This window comes from Poecilia reticulata, linkage group LG10 (assembly GCF_000633615.1).
Source record: "Poecilia reticulata strain Guanapo linkage group LG10, Guppy_female_1.0+MT, whole genome shotgun sequence".
Classification (NCBI taxonomy): domain Eukaryota; kingdom Metazoa; phylum Chordata; class Actinopteri; order Cyprinodontiformes; family Poeciliidae; genus Poecilia; species Poecilia reticulata.
In genome coordinates, this window is record NC_024340.1 from 15,021,934 (window position 1) to 15,037,829 (window position 15,896).

The following is a 15,896-nucleotide window of genomic DNA, read 5'->3' on the forward strand; positions in this document are numbered from 1 at the left end:
TATGTATATGTGTGTGTCTGTTTATGTACACATAGACAATGCAATAGACATGCATCCACGTACTCCTCTGCGTCGTTCGCCTGTAAAGGCGTTAAAGCTGAAAAACGTATGGCATTGAAGACAGGGAAGGCCATGTTGGTGTTTCTGTAACTCTGCATTCTTTGTCTCCAGGTGCGAGTTAATGTTCCATCATGGTGCGACCGGATTCTGTGGAAGTCCTACCCAGAAACGCACATCATCTGCACGGCATATGGTGAGAATGTGGTGGGGAATTTCTTGGAAAAATAAACGTTGGGAAAAACCTTCAGATGGGTAAAACATGAACGTGAGCTGCAAAACGTTTACAAATGGTTAAATGTCGACATGGACGCAGGTTTTTATGAAGCAATGATGAGGCGTTTTAGGTATTTCTTTTAAACTGTAAAAATGAAAGTGACACGAGCAGCACGGATGATGTTCAACCTGGGCTGTGGTCCACGAATGCAGAGTCATTTCCTCAAATTCAGTCTTAACTTCTGTTTCTGTACAATTTTTCTTAAAGTAAAAAAGTTTGGGTTTTGAAATATGGTGACTTGCAAAAGTATTCGAGCCCTTCAAAGTAACTCAAGCTCTATCAGATGGGGGAAAAAAAGCATCTATACACATATTTTAAAATCTTTACCGCAAAAATACAAAATTGTACTTAGTGTTTAGTTTCTAGTGCAGCTATGAACTTGCAAGTAACTTTTGAGCAAGATGTGTGTTTTAAATAAATAATTATTTAATACTATTTGATTCAAGATTAAGGAATTATTGACTTAAACAAGCTCTTATATCTGGCTAAAAAGTCACTTGTAAGTTAGTTTTGCCTTATTTCAAGCATTCTACAATATTTGCACTAAAATCTAGACAAAAATAGTTGGTGTTTTTGTAGCATATTGATAGATTCTGGCCTGTTTCCTGTGTTTGGTGGACTTCATGATGTTGTATGCTCTCTAATAAACCTGTGCGGTTTTCACAGAACAGCTGGATTTACAGCTGGATCAAATGACAGACTGGTGGTGGACTCCATCTACTAATTGAATGTTTAAATTTTGAAGGTCATTGGTTGCCCTGGCTTTTCCTTTAGGTCCATCAGAATGAAGGGAGGCAAATTCAAAAACACACCTCATTCTTCGGACTGAAAGTTTGTGATTGTAGCATGAAGTATGAAACATTTAAGGGATATTAATAGTCTTGCAAGGCCCTGTCACACTGACAGCTCATGTACTTTATCATGCTGTCAACCACAACGTATATAAGGTGGTTTTGTAATAATAACAATAATCCTAAAAACGCCTTTTGTTGTAACCAGGTTGCACTGATGACATCTTCACAAGTGACCATTCACCTGTTTTTGCCACTTTCCAAGTGGGAGTGACGTCTCCATGCAGCAGATCAGGTGCCTCTGTAACTGTAAACCTTTGATTATAAATAGCTGGAATATGCTCTAACTGTTCTTCTTGTGTGTGTGGTTTTTTTTTTATTAAACAGATTCAAGCTCCAGTGTGGAGAGAGCCTGGATTGAGCTGGAAGAAATTGACACCATAGTAAAGACTGCAAGCAAGTCCAAGTTCTTCATCGAGTTTCATTCCTCATGTCTGGAAGGTGCAGAACGGTGTCAAAATGAGACTGTAAACCAAAATGCAGCTCAGTTTCAGAAATTAACTCCTGGATTTACCTGCAGAGACACAACGATCCAGTGAGAATAATTTACAAAGCTGTGATGTTCCTGGGTTTCTCAAACTGGGCTGGACCTGCAAACAGCTCCCGAAGGTCAGCAGCGGCTGCAGCCAACTGAAAAATGGTAAAAAAAAAAAAAAGCATTTATAGTTTTTATTTCCTAACGTTATTTTCGTTTGCATCTGCTGAAGCTCATTCCAGTCGCGTCTGATCTGGAGTATCTCCAGGATCAACACTTGCTGCTGTCTGTGAAGTCATGCGATGGATACGAGTCTTACGGTAAGTCTGAAGCACATTCTGATAAAACAACTAATCTGTGCCGTCGCAAACATCGTATCCAAAGAAACCCCAGCAATTATTCCGTTTTTGCACTTTACTCTCATCACAGCAAGAAGTTTAGAGTATTATGGTTTAATTTGATAAACAAGGCCTACAGCTTTGAGATAAACTAGCCTCCTCACAAATAAATCTGCATAATTAATGGAGATACACAGTGCTCACACTTAAACTTCATTTAAAAAGTCAATGTCAAATGTTGGTTCAAATATTTTCTTAGAAAGATCAACACATTCTTCAAAATATGAACTGCAAAGTCAATTACGGGCTACACAGTGGCGCAGTTGGTAGAGCTGTTGCCTTGCAGCAAGAAGGTTCTGGGTTCGATTCCCAGCCCCGGTCTTTCTGCATGTTTTCCCTGTGCATGCGTGGGTTTTCTCCGGGTACTCTGGTTTCCTCCCACAGTCCAAAAACATGACTGTCAGGTTAATTGTTCTGTCTAAATTGTCCCTAGGTGTGAGTGTGTGTGTGCATGGTTGTGTGTCCTGTTTGTCTCTGTGTTGCCCTGCGACAGACTGGCGACCTGTCCAGGGTGACCCCCGCCTCTCACCTGGAACGTTAGCTGGATAGGCACCAGCAACCCCCCTGACCCTACTGAGGGACAAGGGTGTAAAGAAAATGGATGGATGGATGTCAATTACATCACATTTAAATATCTCCGAAAAAGAGAAGATCCCAAAAACAATTCTCATTGAGATCTCTGCATTCGCCAACAGCTGAAGCTGCAAACTGCTCAAGTTGCTGATGATGTTTTTAGAGCCATAAAAAGTATTTTTTTTCCCATTATTGATTTCTATTTTTGTATTTTCTCAGGCTTAAACGTTACAGATTATCAAACATGTTAATAAATTAGACAAAGATAACTTGGTTAAGTAGATTAGTTTATTTATTTCAAACGTTCACAATTCAAAAACCATAATATATATTTTAGATGACTATTTGTTTAAAAAGGATGTATGCAGAAGTATAAACTTATTTAATCCTGCCAGGTTTCTTCCAGTAAATACAAATAATTTGAAATGATTAAATAAGCTATGCAAAACAGCCTGGCCTCATGAAGAAAAGGAAATTAGCAGCTTTTTGTTGTTTGAAAAATAAAATAACCATTTTAAAACTGCACTTTATGTTTCTCAGGTAAACACATAATTAAATCTGTAATATATTCAGTTTACAACCAGGAGCTTGGATAGTTTGGAGTTTACTGAAATATTACATAGATAGATATACATTGTTTTACAACAGAGATGCATTAGCTGAATGTGTGTAACAGAATAACATTTCAGGAGAAATTAAGCTTTGTTTCCATGAGATGTGGGGTTACCAACAAATTTGTCCACATTATGGAAAAAACCCCACTTTTGGCTAGATTTTGACTAAAATGATTTCCATAGGTGAATGTTGTGTTGCTCTGCGGTCGGGGATGGGCTCGTCGCAGAAATTTGAGACATTTTTGAGTCATCGCGGTGAGGAGATGGGCTCCATACGAGGACGGGTCAGAGTTCACGTGCCCAAGGACAGGCGAGGCACGCGGAAGAAGATTTATGGTGGGTCAGCTTGAAACTCTTCTGTTGTGGATCTTTGCCTCGCTTGCACTATCACTTCCCGCTAAGCCTTCATCTCCACTGTCGCTGCGTTCTTCGACTCTTCTGTGAGTCTCACATTGCTTCCTCTATTTGGTTCCTCAATGATCCCCTGGCTTGGCTTTACACACTTGCTGGCTGCTTCCTCTTTTGGCTCCTGACTGACTGACCCTGACCAGATGCATCCTGAGTCACTGAAACAGGACATTTGGGCTTTAGGCCACCAGGTCAGGCACAACACACACAAACACAACTTTGCTGTTTTACTGCAAACTGCCAGCAGTCTTTTGCAGGCAAGGAACACACAGAAGACGTTTTGATGATTGCAGAATTAGGTTTTCATTTCTGTTAACTTTGCTTTTTCAGACTTGTTCTGTTTTGAGAAAGATGATAAAGGTCCTGGAAGGGGCCACGTGTCTCATGCAGCAGCACGGATCACAGTAACTAGGTATGAATGTCTGGTTGTTTAAATGCCAATGCTGTAAATGAACAGTAAGGCTTCAATACTCAAGTGGAAGGTGTTCAAATTAATGGTGGCAGTGAAACAAATTTCATTTAATATAATTTTAAGAGTTCAACCTTTTTGAAACGGGCTGGCATCGTGTTTCCTGGATGTTAAAAGCAGCTGTAGTTTCATGTAAGCAATAAAAGAAGAGCAGGTCACATTACATACAGTTTACCCAGAACATTTGTTGTACAGTGTTACTGAGTCATGTTATACCTTAAAAAGAAAGGACAGAGAAATTAAAATATTGTTACATTGGCACTGTATGAGTGGTTGAATAAGTTCATTCTGTTTTTACTCAGAATTTCAGATTTACCATTTTCAAGTTTAAAAAATTAAAAGAAATGCAAATTTGGAAGTTTTGTACCAATCTTGCCCTCAAATTCCAATATGGCTGCCGTGCATATAATGCACTGAGAAAACAAATTTGTCCCTTGCAGATTATTCTGTTTCTTTTCTGATCAAAACACTTTATAAACTAAACTGATCACATGTGTGATTCCCCCTTAAAAAAGACTGGAGAGATTGGAGGGACCTGCAGAAGGGTGACTCAGTCAGATTTAAGTCTGTACTTTAACTAGGCCGTCTCTATGTAATTTGGAGTATTCTCCTCTTAGGTTCCACTTTATTCTTGTCAGCCCAGAAAATTTTACCAAAAGCACATTCTTTCAGTAGGGATTCTCATCTTGGATGCTATTTTTGCCATTTATTCCTTAGTTTGTGACCTCTTTCCGCCTGCTTCATGTCACCATGCAGGTTCTATTTAGGTGATGTCATGTCCAAAACCATTAAGAACAGGAAGGACAGGAAAAAACTAATTTATTGTCTTGGTTTTTCATATACAAGCTCCTTTAGTAGCAATGCTGCTCTGGTGCAAAATACAGGCAAGTATTGTAATTAAGATTAAGTTTGGTTCCCACTGTTTCTCTAACTTGAAACAGGAACGTGGTAAAGTTGATTTTTGTAATTTTCAGATAAGTTTCTCACCAACACTTCTTTGTTTTAAGACCTTTCTGAGGAGACAACACTCAGTGTGATTGTACAGATTCTCTTTTTAGCAGTCGTGTTTAGTAGCGTTACATCACTGCTGACAAACTTTTGTCTGATTATTTAATTCTGATACCACTTAGAAACAGGACTTGATTTATTACTGTGCAGCTAAAAATGTCTAGAATCCCATAACGATTTAATATTTTAGCACATGGAACTTTTTATTGGTGTTTTATTCAGTTCCTTTGTGTTTGGGTAAATGTTGGAAACAGCTGAATCTCCAGGACTGAAATTGCTTTTGTTTAATTAAAAAGACCCAAAGTGTTTAGCTTACAGTTGCTTAATGTGTGTTTTTAACACAGCGGGTTAGTTTCAGAAGAAACATTTTTCTTCTTTGAAAAGCGGTTGTTCAGTTCCTGTTGTCGAAACCAGCAAGAAACCGTTTCAAAAGAAAACCACCTGCTAAAGCCAAGATGCTTAGCGTTGTTTTCACCATGGCCACAGAGAACTTACCAACTAATGACAAATGCATTAAGTATCTAAACATTTTGCAATATGGCCACTGAAGCTCTGATTTGATGGCACAATTGGAGGTATTCAGTCTGTTACCGTAGAAACAGAAACATAAAAGAAACAGATTGAAATAGACTGCAAATAAAATATTATCAAGTATTTTTATGTAGTTTCTAGTACAAATATCTTAGTGAAATATATTTTATTTATCTTAAGTAATTATTTGCTGAAAATAAGCTCTGAATCTCTGATTTGACAGGACAATTAGAGATGTTGAGCCTGTTTCTGTAGAAACAACAAAACGACTAGAAACAAGTATTTTTGTCTTGTTTCTAGTTCAAATATCTTAAAGCAAACTCATATCTACATCATTCTGAAAAGTTACTTAGAAGTCACTTTTATTGTATTTCAGCTGTACAAAGATATTTGCACTAGAAACTAGACCAGAAGTACTCTGTAAGGTTTTGTGTTTTTGCAGTAAAAGGATGGAAATGTTTGGTTCTCGTGCTGAAAAATGTCCAAATATGTCTAATTTTTAAAAAAACTTTCCTGTCCAAAAGATGGATTTACTCCAACTGCATGCACAGATTAATGCAAACTTGCATGTTTTGAGTACTTTAACTCAGATTCAAGTCATTCTGAATAGTTGCAGTGAAACCTGCTAAACGTTTTTATTCATTTTAGGCCGTCGGGAGTGCCTGTTAAGTCTACAGTGAGCAGCTACACCAACCCTGCCTACTTCATCTTTGAAGGTGTGTCAGTTCCACACAGGGTGGAGGAGGCCCTTCCTCAGCGAAGGGACCCCCAGGTCATCTGGTCTGGAAACGAGGCCCTGCAGCTCCCAAAAGTGTCAGGGCGGCAGGGCTTCGACAGGAGACCCTGTCACAGATCAGACTTCACAGAAATTGAAATCCCAGCCATCTTGTCCCAGTGCAACCTAACCAAAGACCTTCATCCGCCCCAAACCAACTCGTCCTATCAGCTCTTCCCAGCCCAGAGCCAGTCTCCAGTGTCTCCTTCCTCAAGAAATGCCGTCCCTCAATTCCAGGAACAAACTTCACAAATCAGAGAAAAATACCAAGGAAAGCTAAATGTTCATGACTCCATGCAGCCTGAAAGCAGCATGTGCACCAACCGCTCTGAAATCATACATAAAAATGCCATAAGAGATAAACACCAGCTTCATTCAGGGAGGAGAAACGCCATGCACCAGAAGTCCCCGTCCCTTCTGCCTTACACCCCGGCCTCTTTGACACATTGTCAGCACTCTGTTTCCTGGATCGTTGAGAAGCAACCCCCAACAGGAGACAACTCCCTCACCGCTTTGCAGATTGCCAAGTCCCTCAGCGAGGTCGACTTCTTCCCTTCAAAGGAGAGAGGCCCGTCCGCAGTCCGGCAGAGGGCGAGTTATGGAAACGGCCCGTCCATGCATGGGGACAGAGGCTGCGTCTGGGACAAAGAGGTGAAAAACACAGACGTTTAGTGGTGCCACGTTTAATGACTCCTTGTTAAACTAAGTTTTTCTACTTAATCTGAATGCAGGTGTCTGTCCTGAAAGGTGCACCAGAAACTGTGCAGGAGCTTCTCAGTACTTTAGGTCTTCAAAAGTACACCCTGGGACTCAGCCTCAGTGGTTGGGATGATCTGGATTACTTCAGGTAAACGATTCTGCACCTTTTCACGTCTTGAGCTCCATTCTCCCATTTGAGTAGGAATTAGTTCCAGAAATTTTTATCCTAAATTTTTCTGGTTCTAATTCAACATTTTATCAGTTTTTTTTTTATTATGCATAATTTAACATGGTGCTTAGATTCTAAATATTCCTCTGACACATTAGAGTTCCCAAGTGATTGATGGATGGATATTACTTTTACTTGGGAAGGTTTACTGTGTCTGTCAGAGAAACGTCTCTCAATCACTGTAGACAGTTTGCCTACAGCCTCCTTGCTCTCCATCGTGTTGTCTCAGTGTTTCTCCACTGAGGAAGGAAACGATCACAGAGGAAGTTTTGTACCGAGGGTGAAGACACAACAAACTAAAGACTGTAATGGTTATAAAACAGGAGAGCCAAGCTGTGAAACAGTCATTAAAACAGATGAAAAATTGTTTAAAAAGCTTAATAAAACATAAACTTTTTTTCCTTTAACATTTACAGTAGTTTAAATTTTGACTGAGTTTCCACGATGATTTTTCTTAAAATCATTATGTTGCATCATATTATTGTTTTGCTGTTTTGTGACATTTCTCTGGTATTTTTTGTATTGTTTTTGTCTGCCATCCTTTAGTCCTAAGGGATTTTGAGGGAATTTTTTTTTTTTTTAGGAATAATTCAGACACAACAGTCTCTGAGTGCCTTCAGATAAAGTTTAGTTCACATGATAGATCAGAGAGAAGGTGGATTGTTTCAGGGCCAATGAACAAGAAATCCGTGCAGGAAAGAAAACATTTTTGGTTTTTGGTACATTTTGTTTCCGATGTGTAACATTTTGTTAGGTAAATTGTTCTCCTTTGTAGATTTAAGAAACTCCACAGTTACAGTCAGGATGTAAGTTTAAGTTTTTTAAATTTCTTGCCTCCCATTTGTCTCGTGCAGTGGGATCACAGAGGAGGATCTCTGTGCAGCAGGTGTAACAAACCCCTCACACCGGCGCAGGATCCTGGAAAACCTTCCCAGGAACTGGAACTGACAGAAAGCCGATGCTACAAAGTCCTGAACTGTCCGCTCTGAACCTGAACTGGAAGAACTTTCAGAACCGAACAGATCTCGCTCTGATCCGAAGCGCCATGTTTGTTAGACACCTGTCGTCTTTTAATCTGCTCTATTAAAACTGTAACACAAGGTTAATTGTGCCAAAACAGAGAAGGAAACATAATGCATGACGTACTTATTGCACATTATCTGTTGTTCATCTGGAGCTTAGATAACTGACCAAGAAATGGAAGAAATTCTTATGACATTAAAGCCTCTGTGAATTGGTATAAAAACATAACTCTCTTATTTTCCGCAACTCATTTGAAGTCATTGTTTACCATCTGTTTTCCACTATGTACTTTGTTTTTTTACGTTGCTATTATTGAGCCACAGTGATCAGTGTTATAATAAATCAAAAGAGCATAAACTCCAACCATATCTACAGGAAGCCTCCCTGGAAACCTGTCTAGAAACCATCCCATCTCTTTTTTATTGTTTACTCTGTCCTAATGTTGCTATCAAGTCACGTAATCAGTAGCTGCATCTACTGCGCATGTTTATAAAGTTGATAAAGCAACACTTGAACGCCACCAAGCAATAATGTGTATCATCTCATGTATTCAAGCAACAGTGAGGAAGAGATATCTCCCATTTATGGCCTCTGGTTTCCATTTCAGAGCTCTACTAATGTCCTGCGTTATTCTGCTCATACGTTGTTTGATTACGCTAACTTGGTGATTTAGTGCTGCTAAGCCACATGTGAGATTGATCAAATATGTCAATATTTAGAAGTCAATTAGGAGATTTAGACTGAGGTTTGGAGAAAATGACTGCAGTTTTTTTTCCTTGTGTAAGGTTCCTACAATGATATGGTGGTGTCTTCTGTCAGAGTCCTCCAGATGTTGGTGTGGTGATGCTTCAGGAATGAGACTCTGCATGCAGGACTTTGGTTGGACAGCAGAGTTTTATTACAAACTGCAGCACAACCGAATCGTGAGGAAACCTTGGCCCCCCGATCGCTAGACAGCTTCTCTTTTATAGGGTTCTGGTCAACACAAAGTAAACATTATCACATACCTATGTTCCAGTTATAGGCATGTTTAGATGTTGGCGGTGGATCGTCTGCTACTGGAGTCCATAGATTAAACTTGTTTTTCAAACTCTGTGTCTTTTGGCGCGTCTGCTCCTCCCAAGTCTTTCCCAAAATAAAAAAGAAGCCCTCCTGTACGATCAGACGTTACAATGTCCATGTCCACAACATCACCTTGTGTTTTCCATCTCATCTCACTTCTGTGTAATAACAGACTGCAGCAGAGAAGATCCAGTTCCTAAAAATAACTCCTGAATATTGTCTGAGTCTGGCTGTGTTTTGTGTGTGCAGCATTCAGTGGAGGTAGTTACTTATTAAGGCAGCACCAAACAACTCGGCTGACTGCAGGTCTGTGTCAGTGACCGCTAAGTCACTGACCAGCTAACCGTGAGTGCATCATCATCATCATCATCTGTGGGAGTGTTGTCAAGTCTTGGCCAAGTTAGAATCAAACGAAGAAACGCGTGAAAAGACTTAAATCCTTCAAGAGTTCATTTGGATGTTTCTTCTTGATAAGTACGTATTATTGTAGTTTATAAAAGATATAAAAAGTGTGAAAGAACCACATGGTTTAGCTTTTTATAGTCAGGTTCTTTTCAAGTTTCAATTTTTAAACTTTGAATTTATCATTCATTAATTATCTGAAAAAGGAAGTTTGCTTATGCAACAACATGAACCACATTGGTAAATGCAAATATTTCACTGGGCCACTTTCAGCTGCTGCATTGTTTTTATAAGCTTCTGTAATGTTGCGTGATTTATTTCCATCCAGTTTTGCATTAATTTTTGTTGGCGTTTCATAAAGTAACTTCATTTCAAAGCAGTTGTATGAGAAGAAAAGGTGAAGCTATGAAAGAGTCAAGGTGAAATCCCTCCAATGATTCATTTTCTTCTCGTGTTAGCAACGGTTACCTGAAATAACTTCAGTTCACTTGTAGTGAACAGGACTTCTTTATGTCCAAGCTTTACAAGCAAACTCCAGGACAACTCTGGCAGAAGGTGTCTGTAAGCGTATCCGTTTGCACAATGAGGGTTCAACATCAAATATCAAACATCAGACATAATTTCTGCAGGAGCAATGAGAATGGATGTGATAATCCTGATTCTGATTGTTTTTGAACATGTTGGAGAGAAGAAACGGTGATGATACTGAAGCATCCTGATACAATCTTTACACTCGCTCGGATGTTTCTCATCCAAGCGAGTGTCTTTACGTGAAGAGTATCAAATCATCATCTGACAGCAACTTTCTCAAGAATTCAAACACAATTTGGTTGAAAACAGAAGCAGAAACAAACTGATCAACCTCCAGTGCTTTGAAGTGGGGAATGGGTCACTATCAGTCAAGATTTGGCTCAGTACTTGTATAAATTTCAAATTTCTGTTATGCCAGAACGAGTAGCAGAAGGTGAGAAGGTGAAGGGTCAACTCTAAATGCTGACTCTTCACTTTCATTTAATATCTTACAATAAATGCTTTTGACAGAATGTCTTTTTACCACAGGAACATGAGAAACAGCTGCCATATTGTTTGACCATGACAACAGTTTGGCCAGTTGGGTAGTAACTAGTTACCCGATTACATTTGATTCACTGACTTTATCGAAAAAAAAAAAACTTTTAGGAGTATTTTTACTATTCTGTACTTTTTACTTTTACTTGAGTAATTTTATTATGAAGGTTTTCTGCTCTTGAGTAACATTTCTGGATTTTCTACCCACTGAATGAAAAACAAAGACATTTTAACCAAAGATTCACTAGACGCAGACATACACCTGCAGTTTCTGTTAAAGTTTCATGAGTTTTTTATTGAAAAAAAATTGATTTGGAAAACATATTTTGTCTGATTTTGTTATTTTTTTGTTACTTATATAAATTATTGTCATTTTTGTTCTTAAAATGCCAAAATTTCCACTTTATATTTTGATCTGTATGATGATGTAATTTTTAAATATGAAATGAATAATAATTTACTTGATTAGTTACTGAGTACTTGAGCAGATTTTTATTTTTTTTTACCAAATACTTTTTTACTCTTACTTGGGTCATTTCTTACTTTTACTTGAGTATAAATATGTTCAAGTGCTACTGTTCCTTGAGTACCATTTATGGGTACTCTATGCACCACTGAGTTTGGCAGTAGCACTAAATATGATTGGTTACATGTATTAGCTGAGTTTTGATTGAAATGAATTAATTAAAGCTCCTGAATCAATACAAATAAGAAGCCTTTGTAGCTCTGATAACCTGTCCCTTCAAAATGCAGACAGCTTCTGGCCACCCATGTTGCTCCTGAAGACTGGCTGACACCTAGCATGGCTCCTTTAACAGTGTGTGTATGAATCAGTTGAATAAGAAACACTGTGAAGAGCTTCGCAGAGACATCAAGGTTAAAGCTGCTATATAACTGGAAATCATTAAATTAACATAAGCCAACGCAGTTCATGTGCAGAAAAAGTCACCAGTTCACATGAAAACGCACTTCGTCTCTGAGCAGAACAGTGTCTGCAGGGAAGCGTCGGTGCTTCTATTATAGAGGTGAAAGAATCAATGCGACAGAGCCATTTCCATTTATTTCTCCAATGTTTCTCTTGAGGTTACCTTCCACTTGAGTGATTTATTCTTTTATTCCTCCTGATGAGTGTTACAACCTCTGAATCGACTTGTGAACTGTACATAAAGGAAAAGGCTGTTTTCACATGCATCAACTCCAAACAGAAAGATTCAAAATCCATTGTCAGTTTGCATTAAAGTGCCGTTTTACTCCTCGTGTTAATGCTTGAAGTGACAAACAATTTGAGTCTAACTGGCTGTTTTCACAATCCTAACTTTTATTTTCTTTTATTTTACAAATGAAGATATAAGTGTAGTGTTCATTCTGTATTCTGCAAATCTTTTGATGAACCTATAGCTGCATATACTGATATTACATTATACACAACATGACTATCTAATTAATAGGTGATTAGACACTTTTTGGATTGTTGTTTACAAATCATTTTGAAAACCTTCCTCTTCACGGTTGAATGCTGTTGTGTCACACAGGTCAGTCTAAAAATCTCTGTCAATTTGAATTTTGCGTGTAAAAGATGCAATATGTGAAACAGTGTTGTATCAATAAATCACAGTAAAGATGTCAGAATTTGCATCTAGCAGGAAAAAATAGATAATCAACACTTTCATTAGGAGTGGAGACATTTTGCAATTAAGGCTGGAGAGTTTCTAGATTGACAGTCTAAAATAGGAGGCACAGTCCAACAGACATTTCCAAGGGAACATTTTTAGAAAACAGAGACATTATTCTAGAAGCCTGTTCATTTGGATGCAGTCTGCAGGGTTCATTTTTAAGATGACTGAGGTATGTGAAATAATAAAAAAATCAGTTTTAACTTATGAATTTATTGCAGTACAGAGGCTCACACAGTTTCTCTGTCTCACATTTTGATTGACAGGATTTTAAATATTCTGCCAATATAGTCACATGTTTAATTTCTAAACCGTTTTATATGTTTTGACACATTTTTCTCTTTTTTACAGATGGTGCTGAAGAGATTTTCAAATTTTTGAAGAGAAATATATTCCCACAAAACCCTAAACTCACTGATGATTCAGTTCCTGCAGTTTTCCAACTTTTTTATTTTTTATTTTTATTAATGCAAGTCAAGTGGGATACTGACAAAGCAGCCAAATAAGTCAATTAGTTTGTGGCACAGAATTGAGCTGATGTCAGATAAAAAATATTTCAGAGGATTTTGGGAGACAGAATGAGAAGATTTTTTTTTTACTTAATAGATTAGTCAATCAATAAATCAATCTTGGTTTCAAAAACTCTTTTCAAACATCGAACAAAAACCCGCCTGCCCACAGAAACGTCCCATGAGCACCCGCTAACCTGTAACCATGGCAACAGAGGAAACTGTTACAGCTGAAATGGAAAACACTGGCAATATAAAAAGCCACAGAGAAATAAGTAGAAAGAAAACAGTAAACTAAATTGGCAAAGCTGGTGAAAGCAAGAAAGTTCAATACATGAGCAAAAAATAAGAGTAATAAATAATCAACTGACACCTAAAAGAAATAAATGGTTAAAAATAATATCCACCCATCCATCCATCCATCCATCCATCCATCCATCCATCCATCCATCCATCCATCCATCCATCCATCCATCCATCCATCCATCCATCCATCCATCCATCCATCCATCCATCCATCCATCCATCCATCCATCCATCCATCCATCCATCCATCCATCCATCCATCTATCTATCCTTCCATTTTCTTCCGCTTATCCGGGGTCGGGTCGCGGGGGCAGCAGCTTCAGAAGGGAGGCCCAGACTTCCCTCTCCCCAGCCACTTCTTCCAGCTCCTCCGGGGGAATCCCAAGGCGTTCCCAGGCCAGCCGAGAGACATGGTCCCTCCAGCGTGTCCTGGGTCTTCCCCGAGGCCTCCTCCCAGTGGGACGTGCCCGGAACACCTCACCAGGGAGGCGTCCAGGAGGCATCCTGACCAGATGCCTGAGCCACCTCAACTGGCTCCTCTCGACGTGGAGGAGCAGCGGCTCTACCCTGTTGGCTTCATCGGAACGTGATCTGCAGCTCTCACTGGAGCGGTTCGCAGCCGAGTGTGAAGCGGCCGGGATGAGGCTCAGTGCCTCCAAATCCGAGGCCATGGTCTTGAGCCGGAAAAGGGTAGAGTGCCTTCTCCGGGTCAGGGGGGTCGTCCTGCCTCAAGTGGAGGAGTTTAAGTATCTGGGGATCTTAAAAATAATAAATGGTTAAAAATAATAAAGATCAATTACAAAAACACTCATTTGTAGACTTTACTTAAAAAAGTCTGTTTTTAAAACTTTGAATGCAAAACTTAAAAAAAAATCCTTAAAAATATTTAAATAAATCCTGAAAGGCACTGGAGGTCAAAGCGACTTTCCTTTGTACCCAAGTGATGTAAATTCTCTTTCTGGTTCTCCAAAAAAAAAAGACATGCAGGTGAGTTTTGTATTAATTGCAGTGAATGTGATGCAATGAACAAATATACAGACACACTTTGGAGAAACTGGCTGCTTTAGGCTACAAGCACAGAATAACTGACCACAGATCAGTTCCTGCCCATTTCCACACCCACATAGTGAGGAACACATTACCGATGAAGACACACGCAATTTAGCTAGAACTGAACCAGAAATGATCTGCTATAATGAGGCTTTATTGATAAAACTCTGGGTCAAGATTCTCTGGCTTGAGAGAGAAACTGTCACACTCCCGGAATGTTTTTTAGGTCAAAGAATGATACTTTTGTTTCACTTCTGTGTGATTTTAAATTAAAGATAACACCAAGGTCCTTCACAACCCCACATGGGGGAGGCGTCAGAACCAACTCTGACTAATAACTTGTGAATCCGCTTTGTTCAGGTGGAGCTTTAGAAAATCTTCCACCAACCATCTGCTGATGTCAAAGATGCAGTTGAAAATGGGATCTAAGGGTTTTGTGGCATCAGGACGCACAGTAATATAAAACTGAGTATCATCTACATAACTATGGACATGTGTCTCTCATCCCCAAGAGACAGGATGTGCAGATGGAAAGGAATGGGACTGTATATTGAGCCTTGGGGAACACCACATTTAATTAACAGCTAAAGAATTGTAATTATACAAAGCTGACCTTAACCAAAAGGACCAGCTTTAGCTCTACTGTTTCTGTACTGTGGTTGGTCTCAAACGAGACTGAAACTCATTAGTTGACTCACTCAATCGAAAACAAGTTTTTCTAAAATCCTCTTTGAAAAAAATATAAAGTAGGATCTATATTTTTTTTCTCTTTAGGCAGGACTAAACCATTTACAGCATACAGAACAACAACATTACTAAAATCTGTTGACTTTAATCACTCTATGGTTTATAAACACCCATATTTTGTATCTTCTTTAAGAAAATTAAAAATCTGTCAATTGTCATTACAATATAATTACTATGGATGTGATTCCTGATTTGTTGCCTTATTGTTAATATGTAGTCAAAGATTTTAACAATATAACACTTGTATCACATATAACGCTACTGTAAATGGTTTGAATGCTTTACTAACGTCAGCATAAAATAATTTAAATAAATAAATAAATAATAATAAAAATGAGTTACACAGTATTTTCTGCTCTTGTCAGCGTAGGTTATTCCAATGAAACCTGTTAGGTTCACTGACATTTGAGGCTTTAGTAACTTATTAAGTAAACGTTCGGATTTAATCTGAGTTTATTGTCTTCAGCTGCAGAGCACATCTGCCTGGATTTTATTTCTTTATGACTAGACCTTATCATTCCACGCCTTGTTGTGTGAATCTTCAATAAAAACCTAAAAACCTAAGATAAATAACTCAGACACAAGTCAAAGTGCCACAACTACTGATAGAGATTTTTTGGTATTATCATTTTGTTGTTACTTTAGTTCATATTCAGGTTAAAGTGTTCTCTTGTTTAAACTGTATGTGTGAA

At 38.5% G+C, this 15,896-nt stretch overlaps 1 protein-coding gene across 1 annotated transcript in view; it reads left to right on the forward strand.

Annotated features, from left to right (window-relative positions):
- Positions 1-8,755, forward strand: part of inppl1b (inositol polyphosphate phosphatase-like 1b) — a 26,757-nt gene extending 18,002 nt beyond the window's left edge. The window contains exons 18-27 of the mRNA XM_008420749.2: positions 172-253; positions 1,334-1,420; positions 1,513-1,626; positions 1,706-1,794; positions 1,893-1,980; positions 3,429-3,581; positions 3,984-4,065; positions 6,310-7,087; positions 7,168-7,283; positions 8,219-8,755. Coding sequence (XP_008418971.1) covers positions 172-253; positions 1,334-1,420; positions 1,513-1,626; positions 1,706-1,794; positions 1,893-1,980; positions 3,429-3,581; positions 3,984-4,065; positions 6,310-7,087; positions 7,168-7,283; positions 8,219-8,312 — 1,683 coding nt within the window. The 3' untranslated portion in view covers positions 8,313-8,755. The remainder of the gene's footprint in view (positions 1-171; positions 254-1,333; positions 1,421-1,512; positions 1,627-1,705; positions 1,795-1,892; positions 1,981-3,428; positions 3,582-3,983; positions 4,066-6,309; positions 7,088-7,167; positions 7,284-8,218) is intronic.
- Positions 8,756-15,896: the final 7,141 nt, after the last annotated feature.